Genomic DNA, 21,764 nt, shown 5'->3' on the forward strand with positions numbered 1-21,764 from the left:
AGGATTCAAAGAGACAGAGAACATTACTTCTTTATTATTCAAAATAGAATTTGAAACAAGGGGGAATGTTTTTTATAATAATGCCTTTTATTCATGGTAATATAATAATGAAATTGTATTATAAATTTACTTACAATCAGCATTTCCAATTGGGAAATAGTTCATGTACATATTGTACATACATACATACACCAATGATAAAAATTATTTTTATAATGAATTAAAAGTAGTATTTTCAGTGTGTATATAGTATTATAGAGTAAACAGTTCAAATATAATATAATAAATATTATAAATTATATATATATATATTATTATTTTTAAACGTGTAAAATATTCCCAATCTTAAACATTTTCTTTAAATAATAACAGAAAAAGTGTTATTTCCAGTTGCTTCCACACGAGGGCGAGATCGAGCCCTTCAGAATGAATGACGTGCTTTGCCTGGTCATGTGATCCAGACCACCAAGATGGCGTCAGGGCAGCAGTGGGTGTTAGTAGAGATGGTTCAAGCTTTTTATGAGGTTAGTACCGATTTTAAAGTGGTTTAGGTCTCCATACATCTTTCCGTTTTGTGTTTGCTCTGTGGAGAACGCGATTCAGTGCAGTTTCAGGGCGAGTTTAATGGGAAATAAATAAAACGAGTAAAACCGTCTCACCTGCTTAACGTTAGTTGGTCGAGTTCAGGAAGGAGCTCTGGCTGTCAGGGTAACATTAACCTACACACTTACGAACGATGGAGTTCTAGTAAAAGGAATGGTTCTGTTTAGAACCATTAGTTCTGTATAGAACTATTTAATGCTTAAGTGGCTCTTGGGAGGGAGAATTCTTCAGCTTGATGAAGAATGTGCTGTGTATGGTTGTATGTAGAACCTTTTTAAAAATGGTTGTATAGCTATAGCACCAAAAAGGGTTCTGTTGTTGTCACGATGTCAAGCTTGGAAGAACCCTTTTTAGTGCTATCTAGAACCATTTTCAAAAAGATTTTTATAGAACCATTTACAGCACATTCTCCATTACTGAGGAACCATTTCACCATGCAAAGAACCGTTTAAGCATGAAATGGTTCCATATAGAACTCATGGGTTTTACTGCCTTTACTAAAGTGTCGTTCTGAATTTAACACAAGCGGGTGGGGCTGTTAAAACTTAATCACAATACTAGAATATATTATACTATTTTGGTATCAGATTGTATTAAAGATTGCAGTGATAAAGTTAGTGATCCTCTGCCACCTCAGTACAGTGTATTATTAACCTGAAAAGCTTGTTTGTTGGATTGTTTTGTTTTGTTTACTTCTCTTAAAATTACACCAAAAGCACTTTTACACTGTGTATTTCTACCAGTGTGTCAATAAGGGCATAAAATAAAATGAATGTCATGGACGTCATGTTTGCTGTGTCAAAAAAATCTAAAATTTAAAGGGCCCATATCATGGAAAACTGAATTTTCCCTTTTTTTAATGAAAGAGTTTGATGTAGTGTGTAAATACTGTTAAAGTTTCAAAACCTACTATTCACTCTCCAGTCTGTCAGGCTGTATATGGAAACTAAACTGCAAGAACAGCCTGTTTTGAACTCACAGTTTTTTTTTATATTTTTTTTGTGATGCCATGAAAACCAGCACATTTACAATGATCCATCTATTTAGTATTTAGAGTGCAGCTGTTTTTCGGGCCTGGACGGTCTTAAAGGCATAGTAGAAAAAACAGCCTGTGTAATTCTAAGAGTTAAGGAAGGTTGAAAAAAGATCATATAAAATGATTTATGACCATTTTTGATACTTAAAGCCACATAAACCTCATAAACACATACATTTATAATATGGGCCCTTTAAAATCAGTATTGCTGTGTGATGTTAACACATTCATTTAGTGTAGCTATGTAGTCAACATATTGCTCTAAAATGAAAAGTAATGTTATTGTACTTCTGACTCTTCACTTAAAATTTAAAGTCAGAGCCAGTTGGAAAACCTAAAGCATTTTCCTCCCGTACTGTGATATATTTCTGAGTGAAACCGTGTCGGGCAGGGTTTTTTAACATTGTATTGTTGTTTTTGTAGTTGTCCCTGCTCACTGGTGATGTAATCAAAACTCAACAGTTCAACAGTTGAGGAAATCAAGAATTCTGTCTTTGGAATAATATATGATAAATCATGCTTAATATGACCAGGTGCATGAACAAACAAGGTTAAAAAGCTTGAGTTTAAATAGGTACCTAAACAGGGTGGTCAAGAACAGGTCTTTCGTGGTGTATAGGCGTTGTTCTAAAATAGAAATGATAATTCTGAATCTCTAACTTTTGGCACAGTGCATCTTTCCTACATTTGAGTGACCGTGCCAGTGTTACAGTGATAATTATGTTACTTGATTGGGTTTGTGGTAGGACGGGTATAGGAAACAAGAGTGTCATGTAGGAGGCCTGAGGTTGGTCTACTGACTTTGGTTTTCTTGGTCTTATGGTTACTACAAAGCTGGTAGTATGGTGACATACAGTTTAGTCCTGTTTATGGTCATTCCGATGTCTTGGGAAATGTTTAATCCTCTCTTTGCATCATGCACTACAGGTTACAACTTATGCTTTGCTTAATACAAAAAACCTCCATTCATTGAAGAAACATGTTCATATATCCTATTGACAGCTACATGTTATGAGATTTCCTCTATAGTATCCTAGGTAAAAAATTTCAGTAAAGATTTAGATGAAGATTTACAGTCTTTAGCAAAAGAACCATCTTCAGACCACAACCAGAGACACTGACAGGCTTATTTTGTTTTTATAATTGTGATGATGCACTAAATGTTTGTATGTAATAGAAACGTTTTTAATGACTTATTTGTTTCTATTCGTAGGCACCGGCCTATCATTTGATTTTGGAAGGAATCCTCATTTTGTGGATAATCAGGCTGCTTTTCTCAAAGACATACAAGCTTCAGGAGAGGTCTGATCTCACTGAGAAGGTAAGGGGTTCCTGAGTGTTCTATTGGATCTTGAGTATAGACCACTTTTAATAGTTTTTCATCATTGTTGACCTGAACTGTGTCTTAGTTCATGTAAATAAGTTTTGTCCATTCTTTTTCCGATACAGGGATTGTAGGATGACTGAACATAGTTTACAGAATACAGATTTCACTATAAAAAATGATAAATATTGTTATATTAAAAACACTTCATGATATTTCTAAAAGAGACAATCACAAAGAGAAACGGAAAAAACAATTCCTGTGCTGCGGTCGAAACTTATTTATACGTCTTTTTATTTTTTTCTCCCAGGAGCTACAGTCTTGTTTTTGGACCAAAAAAAGAAAAGCAAAATGAGTGTTGCTTTTGTTTTTACTTGGTTGTCAAAAGCAGATTATAGCGTATTATGAAATTTGTGTATAATAACACCCCTAACAGATACAGTGTGACTTTAGGCTAAAACTATTAATTTTGGAAGTTAAAAACTTGCAGTTTTTTCGAGGTGATGTAAGGCTAAACTTTCTGTCTGCTGTGAATGTTTTAGGAAAAAGAGGAGTTAATTGAAGAATGGCAGCCAGAGCCTCTGGTTCCTTCTGTGTCCAATGACCACCCATCCCTAAATTATGATGTCGTCACTGGGTAAGATTGCCTCCTATATCTTTCATGCACTTTCCTCTTGGTTCTCACTGGTTAAGAGGATTACGTTATGGCATAATGATTCATGAATATCACCACTCTTTGGACACAGTATTTGTACTAACTTGACTGATTACAGCAACTCTATCTTCTCCCAGATGGGAAAATAATTGAAGTGCGCAGTGTTCCTGCTTATTGCTAATGACAGTGTTTTTTTCTTTTACAGCCCTCCAAGCCACAAAATCACTGTAAATGGGAAAGAGTGCATTAACTTTGCCTCATTTAACTTCTTGGGCCTGCTCGACAATGAGCGTGTTAAGGTTTGTACCACTGTGAATGCAGCCATTAGGCTAAGCACTTTTCCACACTTCTTAAAATTCAGATCGTATCCAACTCTGATTGCAGAGTGGTGCTTAGATCAGGCTCTGCTTTACTGAATCTTAGTATCAGAAACTTAAAGCACTACAGCATTTATCAATTTTATAGTGGAATAACATAATCTTGTATTCATCATATGTTTTTGTCACATAATTAGAGTTTTTATTTTACACTTACTGATTATCTTACTGATTAAAATCTAAGATAAATACAGAAGTGAAATTTTGGTGATGTTAATAATTTTGACATTAATATGTCAGTCAGCAGTCAGTCATCTAGCTCATAATTTTCAGAGCTTGAAAAGGCGGTCTGGCTTACAAATAAAGTTTAGTATGTTATTTGTTATGTTATATGGTTTACTGTTGTGCAGCTTTGCATTCCTTTGTGTAATTTGTTTGACAGAATTCACAATCTTCACAGTTTTGCATTGTTTTGTTCCATCAGTGTCGTCTTACTACAACACCCAGAATGCACTTCACAACCACTATGAATTTGTACAGCACTTCAACAAATCCTTGCTGCTAGCCACTGATCTAGAGGCTAATAAATACCTCTGTTGTGCTTTGTTCTTTGTTAAAGGAATAATTTAGTTGAAGTGTTAGCCAACTAGCAAAAAAAAGTTTCGAACAGCCTGTCCCCAAAATGTCCACCACACAAGAAAAACTCAAATTCGCTTTCGTCTTCAAGATATATCATCAGAAGGTAGTTTTTTTAGTGTTTAAACCAGAAAATCTTACACTGAGAACTACTATAGCACTTTGGTGAGAGGAAAATAAGCATGTTTACAGCAAATCTAGCAATGGTTAAATTTTTCATTTATTCCATTAAAGTGTAGCATATATTATTTTTCATAGTAACAAATAGTGGTAATTTTCAGAGCTGTAGCCATAAAGCCATATATATATTTATATGTATGCATATTTATTTTTTGCAGCAAAAGGCCCTGGCATCTCTTAAGAAGTATGGTGTGGGTACCTGTGGCCCAAGAGGCTTCTATGGAACGTTTGGTAGGTGGAAGTCTGTCCACAGATGTTAACCTGTCAGGTAGAAAATATATTCTGACTCTTTGTAAGTTCTAAAAGAGAGTTTTTTGTTCTTACAATCATTTTTCTAGATGTTCACCTGGAGTTAGAGGAACGCTTGGCTAAGTTTATGAGAACAGAGGAGGCCATTATCTACTCCTATGGCTTTGCCACCATAGCCAGCGCTATTCCTGCATACTCTAAGAGAGGCGACATTGTCTTTGTGTAAGTGCCTGTGGATCGTCCAGAGGTCTTTGTTCTAATGCTCCACATTTTCTTCTTTAGATGAACTATGATGTTACAAAATCAAATAATAATCTTATTATTGATTGGTCTTTATGGTCTCTTGGATTGTTTCTCCAGGGATGAAGCAGCATGTTTCTCCATCCAGAAGGGCCTGCAGGCTTCTCGCAGCTTCATCAAGTATTTCAAACACAATGACATGGAGGACCTGGAGCGGCTGCTGAAAGAGCAGGAGCTTGAAGACCAGAAGGTGAGAAAGAGGAGCCAGAGTTAAACTGTAGTGCATTATAGAGGACACTGCATGGGATTGTTAGACATAGTCACAGAAAGTCCAACACAGTTTGGTGATTCTCTGCTCTAAAATTGTGCTTCACTCTGGCTCTTTAGAACCAGAACTGATAATCCCTGCTGTACAGATATAACAGACTAAAGTAGTATATCGAGTAATGGAGAAGTATAGTCTCACAGTCCTGGTCCTGGAATACCTCCTGTCCTGCACAATGTAGTATTTTCCTGCTTTAAAACAAACTTCAGCTCAGTAAGGGGTTGTTAATGAGCTGCTTAGTTGGATTAGGTGTTTTTGGAGCAGAGGAAACACAAAAATGTGCAGGACAGTGGAATTTCAGGACTAAGATTGAAAAACACTGCTTTAGTTAATGGATATTATATAACACAGTTCTGTGCAAATGTTTGAACACCCTTGGTCAAATAATATATTTTCTAAGTGAAAATTAAATTAAAATGTCTGCAGAGAACACACTAAAATATCTGCACATTTTAATGCACAATTTCTGTTTATTTTCACAATTTACTATTTATGCTATGTTTAAGATAAAATATATAATATACAAAATATAATACATAAAATGTGCCGACTTTTGCACAGACCACATTTAATGTTTTTTCCTAAAATGTGAAATTCTTTAAGAAAATTGTATATATAGAATATGTATTTGTACAACACAAAAATAATATTTAAGTGCTCTTGTATGAATATGTATGTCTGTATGTGTGTGTTTGTGTGGTTTTCACCAGAATCCACGCAAGGCTAGAGTCACAAGAAGATTCATTGTCGTAGAGGGCCTTTACATGAACACTTCAGATATCTGCCCTCTCCCAGAGCTGGTGAGAACATGCAACTATAGTATGATTTCACTTTATTTTTACTTAAATTATAGGATTTGATTTTAAGAGATCACATATTGACCTCTGGGATATCTTGAACTAAACAGCTGTAATCAGCAGAAAATGCTGGATGTCACAAGGATAGAAAGAATGAATCTGATCTAATCTTGTAACAAATCTATCCTTAAATATTTGCGCTCAAACTCTGTGATGTGATGTTGATAGCTGTGCATTTTTTCCTGTGTGGTAGGAGAATTTGAGTAGTTTGAACGTGACAGCCTACTTTTAGATGCTCATTTTAAATGAAATGCTTAATTTTTTCCATTTTTAAAGCTGGTAGCTTTTAAGGATAAAATATTAGAACACATGAAACTCAAGATTTCAGTTTTAGAAAAGTAAAAGTGGTGCTGTGCCATCTCTACTAATGCTTACTGAGTCCTTAATTTAACATGTGCTGAGGAATCATAGCTAGAAAATATACTGTTGTCATGTCTGTGGTTGATATTCACAGGTGAAGCTGAAGTACAAGTATAAAGTGCGTATCTTTTTGGAGGAGAGTATGTCTTTCGGTGTGCTGGGAGAGCATGGGCGTGGAGTCACAGAGCACTTTGGAGTCAATGTGAGTAGCATTGTCTCACCATTACTGAAGGAGTACTGCTCTTAAAAAAGCTGACTTTCTACATCTTTGATAAAAATAAATAAAACAAATGAGACTCTGCTAATGAGTTTTAATGTTAAATGTGATTTTTACTGTTTGTAATATAGATAGATGACATTGATCTCATAAGTGCCAACATGGAGAATGCTGTGGCTTCCATAGGCGGATTCTGCTGTGGACGATCATTTGTTATTGATCATCAGGTAAATGATAAGTTCAAGCTTTTTCATGTTTGTATGTATTGTGAAAACCAAAGTTTTTTCATGGATAACTGGCTGTTATTGGTCTGTACTTAATTGTAACCGACAAACCTAAAATCACAGACACGACTCTGCATTTTATAATAACAAGGCTTTAGGCTTTATTGAATGACTAAATGAAGCCTAATGTAGCATATATGACAGTGACACTATGTATTGCATTTGCATATATATTTACCACACGCTGTATTATTAGCCCGAGTTAAAGGACATATGTGGCCTATGTTGTTTATGGGAAATTAAGGATTTGTTTGGTTAACAGTTAATCAGGTAATCATTAACATCCTAGTTTAAATATATGATGTGGCTTGTTTTTACATTAGAGCTGCACTTGATCTGAATCAGATCATACAGTCGGTCTAAAACAGTTGAAGAATGATCTTTGAATCGTGGTGTAAATGATCAAAGGAAAAGAGTATAATTTTATACATATGTGCTTTGAAATGTACACTGACAAAAATGCAAGTTTACCCATGCATTACCCAAATATCGTTGAATGAAGTCCAGATATTTGGCAGATAGAACCACTCGATCAGAGCAACAGTTAGACTCACCGATTGGAGCAGCATTTCTGGAGTGGGTTATGGAGAATACCGGAATACTATTATCTAGATGTTGAGTGGTGACTGCATGTAAATATCTTCTCACTGATGTGCATGTGTGCGTTTTAGCGTCTGTCTGGACAAGGCTACTGTTTCTCAGCCTCTCTTCCACCCATGCTGGCTTCAGCTGCAATTGAGGCCCTCAACATCATGGAAGAGGACCCAGGTATGCACACGCAGAGTAAAGTGCAGCACTCATAATCTTTATTTCTCACTTGCACGTCATCTTTCATTGTATAAGAATGCACCAAAAAGCTGTGTAGGATGTAAGATGAGTGCAGGAAGAAGAAGTGGTGAGTAGATTAATCAGAGTTGTTTGACTTTTTCGAAAACCATCAAATGAGTGGGTGCATTCCTCTACTCAATTGAACTGGCAAGACTTCAAATAGCAAAAGGAAGAGAGTGAGAGAGACTGATATCTTCCTGATCCATACCATATGCTGAAAGCTGGACAGAGTTTTTACATTTAACCTTTGAGAAACTACAGGGCTCTTCTAACACACACCAGACCTAACTCAGCTGAATAAAAGCTGAGTAGTTAAAAAAGCAGCTCATTCGCATTAGAGCTGCACAGTGTCTAATTTGCTAATTATTGTCATAATAATTGCAGTACTTTGCAATACTGATTATTTTTATTAAAATTTTTGGCCACAGTTACAGAAACATCTTTATTGTATATACAAACAGGCATACCTTTGTCTTTATAGGCTTTTATCAGTCTGCTCTGTGAGTTTGTTACCGCTGATACAGAAGATCATTGCACCATAACAGTGCTTGTGTTGAAAGCTGCGGTTGTGAGTTTGCTTTCTAAATGAGTTACTCCTGGTAAAGAATGAACTTGTGGTGACTGACAGTACATCCATTTTACTGTTACATGCTATGAAAAAATGCTCTGAGTTTTGGGCAGAATTTTGCATCTCCCCTTCTGTTAGCTGTTGTGGTAACGTTAACGTTACATTTAGAAAATTCTAATTGCACCCCTGCGCAAATGAACATCTAACTGATCACCAAGCCTCATATGTGTCCTGTGAGCATCTAATATTCTATAGCCAATAAGAGCGTGACATGAAGGGTTCTCTAATGTGTTTTTGATACACTCTAACGGGCCTTTTTTAATAGGAACACCATTCTAACAATAAGAAACATCCTTCTTTGCTCTCACAACAGCCTGAATTCTTTGTGGTATGGATTTAACAAGATGCTGGAAATATTTCTTATATAATCTAATTCATGTTGACATTATTGCACCAGATAATTGCTGCAGATTTGTCAGCTGCACATTCACTCTGTGAACCTCTTGTTCTACTACATCCCAAAGGTGCTCTATTAGTATACTGTATTCATTATCATGTTCACAGAACAAGTTTAAGATGACTTATGCTTTGGGACAAGGTGCATATCGTACTGGAAGTATTCATTAAATGAGCAAGGTTGTCATACGTTGTGGTCATAAAGGGATGTACGTGGTCAGCAGCAGTACTCAAATAGGCTGTGGCATTCAAACAATGTATGATTGGTATTAAAGGGTCCAGTGTATGCCAAGAAAACATTTCCCATACCATTACATCACCACTTCCTCTTGACACAAGGCAGGTTGGGTTCATGGTTTCATGCCGTTTATGCCAGATTCTGACTCTGCAAAAATCAAGATTCCTCAGACCAGGCGACATTTTTCCTACATTCAGCTGTCCAGTTTTGGTCGGCCTGTTACAACTGCAGCCTGAGATTCATGTTTGGCTGGCAGGTGTAGAACAGTGTGGTCTTCTGCTGTTGTAGACCATCTGCCTCAAGGTTCAAAGTGTTGTGTGTCTAGAGATGCCTTTTTGATCACCAGAGTGGTTATTTGAGTTACTGTAGCCTTCCTGTCAGATTGATATCTAGCCATTCTCTACTGACCTCCCTCATCAAAAAGGCGTTTCAGCCCACAGAACCGCTGCTCACTGGACAACAACCCAGTCAATCAAAGTCACTTAGATCATATTTTTCTCCATTCTAATGGTTGATGTGAACATTAACCGAAGCTCTTGATTTGTGTCTACATGATTTTATGCATTGCACAGCTGCGACATGGTTGGATAATCACATGGCTGTTCCTAATAAAGTGGTCACTGAGTGTTTTGAAGACATATTGCAAACCCAATATCATGCAGTTCTAATTTGCAAAAGGCTTTTTAGTATCTTGTTTTGAAATGACAGTTTGCATTTAGTCATGAATGGAAATGGTACATAGTGACATACTTGAATACTGTGAGAAAGAGTCTGGAAAGAACTAGCGGGTATAGTTCTTAATGATTGCAGATCTGTTTTGACATTCGCATATTTTTTTTGTTTCAATAAGGATTTGAGTAGAGATATCTGATCCTAGTGGAGGGAAAACTGGCAAAGCCTGGCAGGGGCTTTCTAGCACATTTTTCTCAGCAGTAGGTGCCCAGGGGTCCACAGCCCGGGTCACATCTCAGCAGTGTGTATTAATTGTGTGCTGGGCTTATGTTGGCCAAGCTAAACTCATTACTGCTTTTCTGGTTGGGCCTTGGCTCTCGTTAGCATTCAGTCACACAACTTAAAAAGGGAGTTTTACCTTAAATTCTTTTCTTTTCTTTCTCTTGTATAGAAATTTTCACCATCCTGAGGGAAAAGTGCAAACACGTCCACAAAGCATTGCAAGCGTAAGTTGTATTAACGTTTTCTGATGTTTTTCCCATAAAAGAGCAATGTGCGCTTGTCCAGAGTTCTATAAATCAAAACAATTCTATAATGTTACCATACCAAAATCTGTGATGTAACTTATGGAAACAGGTCTGTTATTACTGGAAAGAATTGAGTGACTCATGGTCTGCAAACAAAATTAGTTGAGGAACAAAGTATATTTGATTGTGTTATTCAGTAAAGAAACTGATTTGATATGCTTGTGATTGGGAGGGGCTCAACACCTCAGGCTTAAATCATAAATTTGAGGTAAAGGCCTATTACAAATATTGCGTAATCGCCTGATTGCAGTTATTAGAGCTGATCGCAAGTATGTTTCACAGTTGTTAGCTTTCACAATCATATGTTTATGTCGCAACAAACAAACTGTGAGTTGGGTGTGTTTTCATCTATTGGGTTGAAGCAAATTTATCTAAATAAAAGAAAGCATAAAATGCATTTACTAAAACTTGTCATGGGTCTTATGAAATCTACAAAATCTGACTATAATACCTTTATAGGGCAGCAGTGAGTGAGGTTTGTTCATCTGGGCTCAAATTGTGTCTATAGCCATTTGGAAGCTACTGAGAAACAGTAGGAAGCAAACTGTTGATTAGCCTATTTGGACACTTTAGCTTTCAAAAAAGACAAATTGTTAATCGCAGTTATTCATACTGTTCACATTAGTAACAGTGTGTTATAATTTTTTTATTGAGAGGTCCTATGTTGATGTTGGGTTGTGCATTCTAGCATTCCAGGGTTGAAGGTAGTCGGGGAGGCGTTTGCTCCAGCACTCCATCTCCAACTAGAGCACAGCACAGGATCCAGAGAGAGTGACGTCAGGACACTACGATCCATCATCGACTATGTAAGACAGGCCCAGATAACATGGGACAAGCATACAGACTGGAGTGCTTTGAGACATACCGTGCATACAAATACAGTATTATACAAGAATCAGAAACCATTCATTTATTTAATTTCCAGCCAAAACACCCATTCAGGACATGTTTCAAAACATTTAAGATAGAATGAAAATGGGACTCCTAACAGCCATGTAGACCACCCAAAGTGTCACCATCTGATAAGCAGTACTTAAAGCTTTCATCTTTGAGAGAGAGGAGAAAATCAAGCTCTACTCTTACAGGTCTGAAAACATATACAGGTGTTTCTGTCCATCCTTCCACTGTGAGAAGACACACTCAACACTATGAGTCTGAAAGGATGTGTAGCTGTCAAAAAAGCCCTTTCTGAGAAAAAGATAAAGTCTGTAAATCAAACAAAGAAGCTGCTGATGTCCTCAGAACAATGGACTGACCACCTCAGTGTCCAGACCTAGCCTAGCCTGTGTAAAGCTTTGGTTAGATTGTGTTAATTGATTTATAATTTACGGTGTCACTGTTTGTTGGCAGTGTTTGGACAGACAGATAGCTCTCACTCAGGCTCGCTATCTAGACAAAGAGGAACGCTTTCTTCCGCCACCCAGGTAAGGCTGATAAATTGTCACAGTGCATTATAGTATGCTTTTCTGAACATAATGTGTATTATCGCCAGTATTTGCAGAACACTGACTAACTGCATGTTTCGTTACAGAGAGCAAAGTGGTCCTGTTTAACTGGATTTAGTGCAACACAGTATGCCACATACTGAATGAAAATCATTGCATTCACAGTTTTCGATTTTGTGTTTTTAATGTAGCATTACTGGTTCTTTTTTCTCAGTTCCAACTGATCAAATGTCTGAAAAATTAAATATCGTGACATTGTGTATCATGAAAATTTTCTTGAAGTATTGTGAGATTACACTTTTGCCATATTGCCTACCTCTACGACAAATGCTATATATTTAAGTTGTAAAATCATAAATATCATAACGCTGTTATCGGAAGAAAACCTCTCCAAAAAAATCTCCATTTTTGACATTTTTCAGTTTTTGACATAATTCGAAAATACCTGTTGCCCTTTACATTGTATGTAAATTTCATAATGAATGGACAAAAAGAAATGACCCCACATTACTTGGAAAAAGTCTGATTCCACTGACTTACACTAAAAGTAAAGTAGGTTTTTTCTTCTCCTATAAAGTTGCCATTTTGGAGATGCAAGGTTTTCTTCTGACAACAGTAATAAACTATACGATTCAGGTCTGTTGGCTTATAAATGTTTCTATTTTTGACTTTTGCTGGTTTTTACTATTTTACCTTTCTTGTATCTGAAATGATACATATCTTTATGAATTCTCTTTGTATCTCCAGCATCAGAGTCGTAGTAACAGTGGAGCAGACCGAGGAGGAAATTGAGAAAGCAGCATCCTGTATTCGAGAGGCTGCTCTTGCTGTACTTGAGTGACTGCAGATACCTCCAGCGTGGTGACAGACGTTGATTTCAACACCACCAACTCTGTCAGTCAGCTGCAGACTGTTCACCCATTCTGAGGCTTCAGAAGCATTTTATACTGTCAGTAGCAGGAAGAAAACACTGGACAGCTGTTAAGTTGGCACAGCCATTAGCACTGGGGTCCTCACCATATGTTGTCAGAAATGCATCCACATAATAATTGCACCTGTTCATGTTTCACTACATAGATTATTTCTAAAATGCTGATCTTTGTGAGTCTCAATTTCACATTGAAATGAATGTAAAATGTTTCATGTTGTAGTAGGTTGGATTCAACAGACCTGTTTATGTTCCCTATAAAGCCTTGAGTAACGTTTTTACTGAAGTATAATAAATATGAAAACAAATGTAAATGCTAAGCAGAAAAGTTTTTTTATATATATGGTTACTTTTATAGACACTGTGTTTGTGTTATGTTCGTCTCTCAATATCAGCAAGATTTACTCCCACAAAAGCCATTTCAAGGACCCCAAAAATGTCTGTTTTAAGAAATACACATTTGTGAGGTTCTTGTATCTTCCGTATTTTAAGGGAACATTTTTTAAGCCATGAGAAATTATTAAATTATTTTTATGTGATTGATTCTCTTTCGTTTCTGATATGTTGCATGATTTTATCAGTTTATCCTGATGGCATGACTGCACTTATCAATGAGGATGTACTTTGTTTCCTTTTATATTGGTTTATTACATTATTCCAAACAAATCAGAATATTCTCTATGCTTTCTTATTCTATGTTTTTTTTTTTTTTATGTGGACGGTTTATTTTGTCAAGACACAACTTGAACCATAAGCATTTCCTCTTCTGCAGCTAATGAGAATAAAAGAAATTAGAGCTTTAATGCAAAATAAACGTTTTGGTCCAATCATATGCTTATGTCTCCAAAGATCATGCCTGATGTAGACGCACTGTGTATGATCTGCCTTAAACTGCTGCTAACTGCTTACTGTGTGGGGGTTTCCTTTAATAAACTTTAATAAACTGTCAAAGGGGTATTGTGTCCAGTTTGCAATTTTATATGTCAACCATGTAGAGTTATAATGTTTTTGAGTGGTTTGATGTCAATTAGTTAATTGCAGAGAATCTTACTGACCTCTTTCTTTAAAGTGGTGGTGATAAAAACCAGGGATCATGATGTCCACAACCCTGCAAAAACAACACCACCACCAAAAAAAAAATAAAAAAAACAAAACATGGACACTAGCATAACCAACAGTGTTGTGATGATTGTATGCTGGGCAACCAGCATGACCATGCTAATTGAGCTAAACCAGCACCAGTATAGTATAGTATAGTATTGCTGTACACACATATATATATATATATATAGTATAGTATATTATTGCTGTGTCTGATTCACTCATACCAGTACAACACACACTAAAACACCACCACGTCAGTGTAACTGCAGTGCTGAATGATCCGCCACCCAAATAGTACCTGCTCTGTGAATGTCCATGGGGGTCCTGACCACTGAAGAACAGGGTAAAAGGGGGCTAACAAAGTATGCAGAGAAACAGATGGACTACAGTCTGTAAGTGTAGAACTACAAAGTGCACCTATATAGTGAGTGCAGCTGATAAAATGGACAATGAGCATAGAAACAAGGAGGTGGTCATAATGTTATGCCTGATCGGTGTATATGACTAATATATCACTATTATCATTGTATATGGTAAAATAGTGGCAAATCAGAAATTGGAGGGACTATTTTGCCTTACAGCACCTTGCATGTACCTCTCCACCATCTTAAAAATATGTTTAAAGCAAAAGCCTTATTTCAAATCTATCATAAAACAATGTCTCAGGCAACGCGTTTAGAACCATTTCGAGTAATTACTTTCTGTAAGGGAGCCTTTATAGGTGGACGTCTGGTTCCTATCGCCACCATTGTGAACAATTCTGAATTGGCAAGTTTCTCTCGAACGAGGCATTTCACACCAATCCACTCTGAACGACTGTGTTTACATCTTGTGCTGACATTGTGAAAACTCATTGAAATTCCTCTTTAACTTAGACAGAAAGGAAGTGCAATGGTTCCCTTCTCTCTCTCATTTGCGAGAGAACACTGTTTATATGTAGTAAACACAGATACAATTACACTTCTTGTTTAGAAACAGCTAAAGCGGTTTTGATGTTCGGCTCAGTGTTCACAGCTCACAGTTTATATAGCAGGCCGCCGCTAGATGGCGCATTTCCTCCAGCCTATGAAATTTCCCAGTTTCTCCCGCTTTCCCTCCCTCGGGAAGAGATCCATCCCACGTCATGAGCTGCTCTCTGTTCACTTTTCCAGCAGGACACTTCGGGAGCACCGAGGAGCGGAGAAGCTGTGCGATCATCTTCAGGTCGTGCGTAATGAAACGCGCCGTTGTTCTGGAAATCAGCCGCCACGCAGAGCTCCACTCACTGCACACCTGAGAGCGCCGCTACAGCCGGGACTGCTTCCTCTCACAGACTGGTTTGAGTCACTCTCGCAGGGGTTTCTGCCTCAGAGAAGCCCACAGTACCTGTGTGAATCTCGGATGCTCTGTCCATAGTTTTCACTGCCCAGCACCAGCAGCACTGCGCGAGGATGCGTACAGAAAGGATTACGCGTGGAGTTTTAATTCATTCCTTCCACACTTTCATTCTGGCTTTGTGCGTCTTGGACATTTCGGGTTCAGGTAAGTGCTCAAGCTTGCAGACTTAACACCACACAGCACAGCACACACACTGGGAGGAACGCTGATGGAGAACTGGGGAAAAGTGTAACCACACACTTTAAAGAGAAGAGTGGATGGAGAACCAGAGCGCATTGATACTTTGTTCTTGTGTTTGTGATGGAGACAGAAGTGAGGACTGTTTGCCTTTGCGAAATAAAACAAATTTGCAACGACATTGCCTTCCCTCGCAAAAGTTTTGCAATCTCTTGCGATAGTTTTAAATGAACTCTCAAATGTTTTGCAATCCCTTGCAGTAGTGTTACATTTCCTTGCAAAATGTTTGTGTTCCCTCGCAATAGTTCTGAATTCACTTGCAAAAGTTTTGCTTTCTCTTGCAAAATCCACTGCATTTGCGAGGGAATGCGATGTGTACTTTTTAACCATGGGCTCTGTAATAATGTATATTGGCTAATATCCACCGTAGTCTGATGTCACTCCTGTTCTTAAGGGATCAGTCTAGTTTTCTTCAGGACGCTTGAAGAGCAGAAGTTAATCAGGCTCGTATTTGAAAGTGATCTCTCGCCTTTGTTGGGCTAATTCACTTACCTCCCCATGGAGAGGTTTCCTGCTGGAGTTTGGGTTCTGCCATTTGGTATGAGGTAAAGGAGGGGGGTGTTGGGGGTACAGACGAAGCCATGGAGCTTCTCTGCTAAGCCTTTCATCACCCTCTCCTGCGGAGCAGCACCTGAAAGCTTTTTATCACGGCGCAGTGAAACGGCTCACCTGGCAAACAAAGCCTTAACGTGTTCAGTCTGACACTGAGCCTCAAAACAAACCGCCTCAGTGTTTCCACGGAGTCATTCAGCGTTTGGGCGCGTTCTGAAGCTGCTGCTGTTGTTGTGGTGGCGGTTTTATCAGCACATAGATGTGTGAACGTCTCAGCCCTGAACGGGCCGCTGCCAGACCATTGCTTTGAGTTAAAGGGCCATGGGGGGTGACTTTGTGGCTGACCACAGGAGGTTTAACTCTCTTGCTGCCCACTGTTCACCCCCCATCAGAAAGGTGTAGGGATATTCAAGCAGGCCCATTGACATGCTAATTGGTTGTCTTGCTAATAGCAGGCCTTGAACCCACAGGCAATAGTCTTCAAGCCAAACAAAGAGGGGCTTTTGTTAAAAGGAGGGGTGTATTTTTGAGAATGTTAATTTCGTTTTACAGTAAGCCCTCCCATCTTTAATGGAATGTCTTTCCTTTTATGTATTTTGGACCTGTTCCTGGTCATCTGGGGTGACCAAAGTCTACAGTCTCGCAGACTTTAAGGCTTGAACATTGAAATTAAGACCTGGTTTCTTGTCTCAGCTGTTGTCAAATAGCGCTTGCGCCCATGAGTGTGGTGCTGTGAGTGCACGACCATGACATTCCAATTTCCCAAAGCTCACTGCTAATTCAGCAAGGCGAATTTGAACAATAACAGCTAGTCAAAGTGATTGATGTTGGGGTTCCCACTGTGGAGTTCTCTCAAACCATGCTTCCGAGTGGGTCCTCCTCGCTAACGCAATGATCAAATTAGTTTAGGAGTTTAATAACAGATCTGCTGGGGCCTGGAAGGAACACATCTGGGGGATATTTACAGTACATATGAAAACCCCCCACTGGTGTAGAAAACCAAGGTCTGGCTGGCCCAAGGCAGAGCTAACAAAGACAGCCACTTGGGCCTGATTTATGAAGAAGTAAGTTGTCACACCGTTTTTGGAATGATGGAGTTAAGCATAAAAAAATGCAGTTGGTTCATGTTTTACGCCATCTGCCTGAACAATCCACATCCTTGCTGCTGCTGCTGCTGCTCAGCTGTGAACTGAAGCAAACGGAGAAGAACTGGACATGGCTGAAAAGTTAGCCAGAGTTCACTCTGTTAATCCAGTGTTAACCAGGGCAGGGGGGAAATCTTCAAAGCGCCGGATGCCCCAGGCCGTGGTGGAGGCTTTGCAGTCGAAAGCCATGGAGAGGGCAGTTGATCCTTTAAGACCTTTTGGATATAGTAATTTAGCCATGGGAATGGCCTCATCGATAGAATGTCTGCCTGCCTTCATAATATGAAATAATATGCATGGGTGAGGTTTATGAAGTCCACATTAAGGGATTATATATCAAAGTACAGTACTGAGCCGCCCATGAGAGTATCCGGGTCAGTGGAAATGAGCAGAGCAAGATGGGCATTAAATATGCCTTTGTTCTCTATTTTAAGGTAATTACAAGCTGATGACAAATAAGGCAGTGCAGTGAGAATGATGTGAGCTGGCTGCACAGGATGACTTTCACCCTGCTTGGTGTGGGGGTGTGTGTGAGGGTGTATTAGTTGTTGGTGTAAATCTCTGACCTCACTGATTGTGTTTGATTATGGTTCTTTAGGAAATTATTCAGTGCATCACAAAATCTCAGTTTTTATTTATTACTTAAGGTTTAGATGATTAAAAAATGGAACTATTTACAATGTAGGCTAATGACCTTTTTTGTTGTTTATGTTTTAAAAACCTGCCCTGTAATTTAGTTTTGCCAAAAAAAAAAACAAAAAAAACATGAACACATACTTTAATAGGTCACTTTCACTTTTACTTTTAGGAGTTCCTTGATTATCTACAGACGCTCAAATTAACAATAAACTATCTGGTGAAACTCGGTTAATTGTCTACAACATCAAGATTGGTTTCAGATTGAGGGTTTAAAAAAAAAAAAACTAAGTGCATAAGATATATTTGAATGTACTTGCAATTATTTTTAGATATATTGCTGCTCCACTTGCTAGCATTTAATAGATATGATCATATGCAAAAGTTTGGGCGCCCCTGGTCAAATTACATCTTTTGTTGATTGAGTGAAAATAAGCTTCTGCACATTTTAATGCACAGTCACTGTTTATTTGCTGAATTCACTATAATTTGGAAAAAAATAAAACCTGGCACATTTAATGTTTAATATTTTTTCCAATCTGTTAAGCACAGCACATAATGCCACTGTGCACTAAAATTTGCACAAATATTGCCATATTTAATTTTGTTCTCTGTAGAGGATGTTAACTTATTTTCACTTAGAAAATCAACAAAACGTCATTTGACTGGAGGTGTTTAACCTTTTGCATACAACTGTATTTAGTTGACAGTTACTTAAATACAAGGTGACCATAAATGGAGCATGTGCAGTGGACTCACAGACTAAAATGTAACCCTTTATTGAATGAGTGTAAATTATTGCAAATGAATTTACCAGAATAAGTGTAGTTGAATCAAATGATGCTTTTTCACACTCCTAGCTCATGTTTGTGAGTATAAGAGATCCTGGCTGGAGTCTTACAGTAGCGTGCATTGATCAGCGCACGCTGTGGTGCTAATAAAGCTCCTGACGCTGTCCCTGGAAAGAGATGTCAGGATGATGAAAGGCATATCTTGATTTCCAAGCAGTAGGCCTTCAGAAGACTGCAGTTAAGAGGGCTGTGGTCAGCGGTTGTGTATGAAATGGAAATATGTTTTTCTAACGTTATTAAGCTCTGGGACTGAACCAAAGAATCTCTAATCAAAACAAGGCAACATTCGGAGTGCACTTTTTTTCCTTGAGTGTCGGCATGCCAAGGTTGTCACTAGACGGCTAAATCATCCTTCACAAAATGAGGGTGTCTCTGAAGCATACCTGAGGCTGGTGAAGAAATGTTGTGTGCCATGCCAAAGTCCCTGGTGGAAATGAGATCTCAGCGGCACGTCATTAGATAATCTGCCACATGTGGGGAGCGCTGAAAGAAGCCTTAATGAAGAGACGAGGCAGGGGAAGGAGCGGCGGGGTTACTGCGGAAACAAGATGACTCGGAGGCCGCTTTGTTACTGTGGAGAAGCACTTGGATTATGGCAGGCTTTAAAGTGCGTTGTTTAAAGGGTCTATACAGTCCATATATGGAAACTAAGCTGCAAAAACGGCCTGTTTTGATTTTAGGGTTTGTGATGTCACTAAACTCAAATACATTTACATATATCCACCCATTCATGCTGAAGTTATTAGGAATGTTTCAGCATGAACTCATTTTGAATGAGGCACATTTGAATAGGGCTGAAAAATCGTTTTAAATCACAATTTGAAAGAGTGCAATTTTCAAATCCCATAAGCTTTTTTTAACTGTAGCCTGCATTATCAACAGTGTTGCCTTAACAACTTCAACCCTTTAATGCTGATGCTAAAGAGTGATTATTTCTGCTGTTTTCTTTGCTCTTGTCCTGACTGTCATGATTTCTCAATGCTGTTCTGTTTATTTCCCATGTAAAGGACATGATAGAATGAAGGTGGAAAGATGTAGATTTTTATTCGGGTTGTGTCGCAAACTACTCTTTGAAGAAAAAAACATGAACAGGGATATAAGCCACGTCAGTCGCTGTTCATCGTTTCTCTAATCAGTAAATCAAATCAATAATAAGCATGTATAGTTTTGTATTCTGCTCTGAATGAGCTGAAATGAACTGTGAACCACCTATAGATGAGTTGGACCAATCAGGAGCAACCAAACACCCATGTGATGTGTTCATAACAACATAAAAACAGCGAACTGGCAGTTTGGCACACTATAGTGTTCAGAACTCAAGCCTACTGGCCAAAATAACACGCCTGGCACAAAATGTATAGAAAACAATTGCAGTTTAAATTGCAGTCACGGTATTGGTGAGAAAAAAACACAATGAGATTTTCCCAAAATCATTCAGCCCTACATCTGAGTACAGGGCAGTCGATCAGAACAGGGGTCATTTACATATCTGATGTCTGAAAAGTACAGTAACAAACAGCCTGTTTAACTCTCTAAGGGATAAAGAGAGCTTGGAAAATGATTATGTGAAGATGAATTGCGACTGTTTTGGGTACAAAAACACATAAATATCAAAGTAGAAAAGTGAAAAATATAGAATATAGGCCCTTTTTAATATAGCTGACTAGCCTTGATTGATTTTTTTTTTTTCTTTTTTTGTGGGAGTTAGCCCTGATTGTGATGAATAAACCAACACGTCATAGATTTTCATTACGAAACAACCTGTGCTGAAGATTTATTAGCACTTTCCTGGAACTTTGCAGCAAATCTTGACTCTCCACCAAGGTCTCGTCCTCCTCTCACTCTGCTGTTTTCTCAAGCTATATACATTTGTGTCCATCACTGGTGTTTATGATGCCTCACATTTTATGTCAGGCGTATATTTAACAGAGTGACTGACAGCTGGGATGGAGTGTGCCAGACATGTTCTAGTGTGGCGTTTGAGCTGTTTTTTCCTTTGCTGTCTTTTTGGGTCTGTTGTTGGATGGCTTAAGTCTGTGGAATTTCTGCTGACTCCAGCTCTTGAAGATTTCCTCTGACAGTTTAAGGACCCCAATTCATCCAGACTCCATGTTAAACCCATAAAGTGACATTTTTCCAAGGGCCACCCAACGCTAGACCATGTCTAAACTCACTAAAGCCTTCAGAACTGAGCAGAGCCAGGGATCAACCTGAATCAATAGTGAGCATATTTTATTATCTTTTTGGAGATTTTTTTTTTTTCCGTCTGCTTAATAAACCTCTCAAACTTTACATTATGCCTCCACCAAGAGCGCTTTCGACCAGCCCATAAGGCTTTTATGGCTTTCTGCTGCGTTTTCTGACTGAGAATGTTCTCCCAGACATTAAATCGTGCAGGATTAGATAGTTACATGTCGCAGGCCTCTCCGATTTATACCTATCTTATGGGATATGTGCATAAAGCTGAGAGTGTAGAACCTGTCTTTAAAAGTGAATCCCCGCTCCTGAGAGATGATGGCACCAGGCAGATGTTAGCATGCAGAGCACCGATGTCTGCATACCGTGTTTTTTAAAAGCTGCAGTGGGAGTTGTGAGGTTATCATACTTTTAGCACTGAATGGATGATGTATGTGACGACAGCACGGTCCAGTTATAACAGCCCTCTGACAGGCGCGAGGCGATGATTTTCTAACATGAGCCAGTTTTTTTTTCATGCAAAAACATTGACACGTCAGTAACTTCTCCGACGTCCCTGGAGGGTGTGTGGAAGACTAATGATGAGCTTTCATTTATACTGAGATACTGCAAACAATGTGTCCTATCGCGGACTGGCTACTTTAGATGGATTGTTTTCCTG

At 38.3% G+C, this 21,764-nt stretch overlaps 2 protein-coding genes across 3 annotated transcripts in view; both read left to right on the forward strand.

The window, feature by feature from the left end:
- The first annotated feature begins 445 nt into the window (after positions 1–445).
- Positions 446–13,969, forward strand: sptlc1 (serine palmitoyltransferase, long chain base subunit 1). The gene is made up of 15 exons (XM_036595381.1): positions 446–524; positions 2,853–2,960; positions 3,506–3,600; positions 3,824–3,917; positions 4,910–4,982; positions 5,090–5,222; positions 5,361–5,490; positions 6,276–6,365; positions 6,877–6,984; positions 7,131–7,226; positions 7,955–8,051; positions 10,497–10,551; positions 11,321–11,438; positions 11,983–12,056; positions 12,825–13,969. Exons 1-15 carry the CDS (start codon positions 471–473, stop codon positions 12,916–12,918), a joined length of 1,419 nt encoding a protein of 472 aa, XP_036451274.1. The 5' UTR covers positions 446–470; the 3' UTR covers positions 12,919–13,969.
- A 1,299-nt stretch (positions 13,970–15,268) lies between these two features.
- Positions 15,269–21,764, forward strand: part of ror2 (receptor tyrosine kinase-like orphan receptor 2) — a 111,840-nt gene continuing 105,344 nt past the window's right edge. For both annotated transcript variants that reach the window (XM_036595317.1, XM_036595318.1), the window contains exon 1: positions 15,269–15,630. In XM_036595317.1, the coding sequence (XP_036451210.1) occupies positions 15,540–15,630 (91 nt within the window). In that variant the 5' untranslated portion in view covers positions 15,269–15,539. The remainder of the gene's footprint in view (positions 15,631–21,764) is intronic.

This window comes from Colossoma macropomum, unplaced genomic scaffold (assembly GCF_904425465.1).
Source record: "Colossoma macropomum unplaced genomic scaffold, Colossoma_macropomum, whole genome shotgun sequence".
Taxonomy (NCBI): Eukaryota; Metazoa; Chordata; class Actinopteri; order Characiformes; family Serrasalmidae; genus Colossoma; species Colossoma macropomum.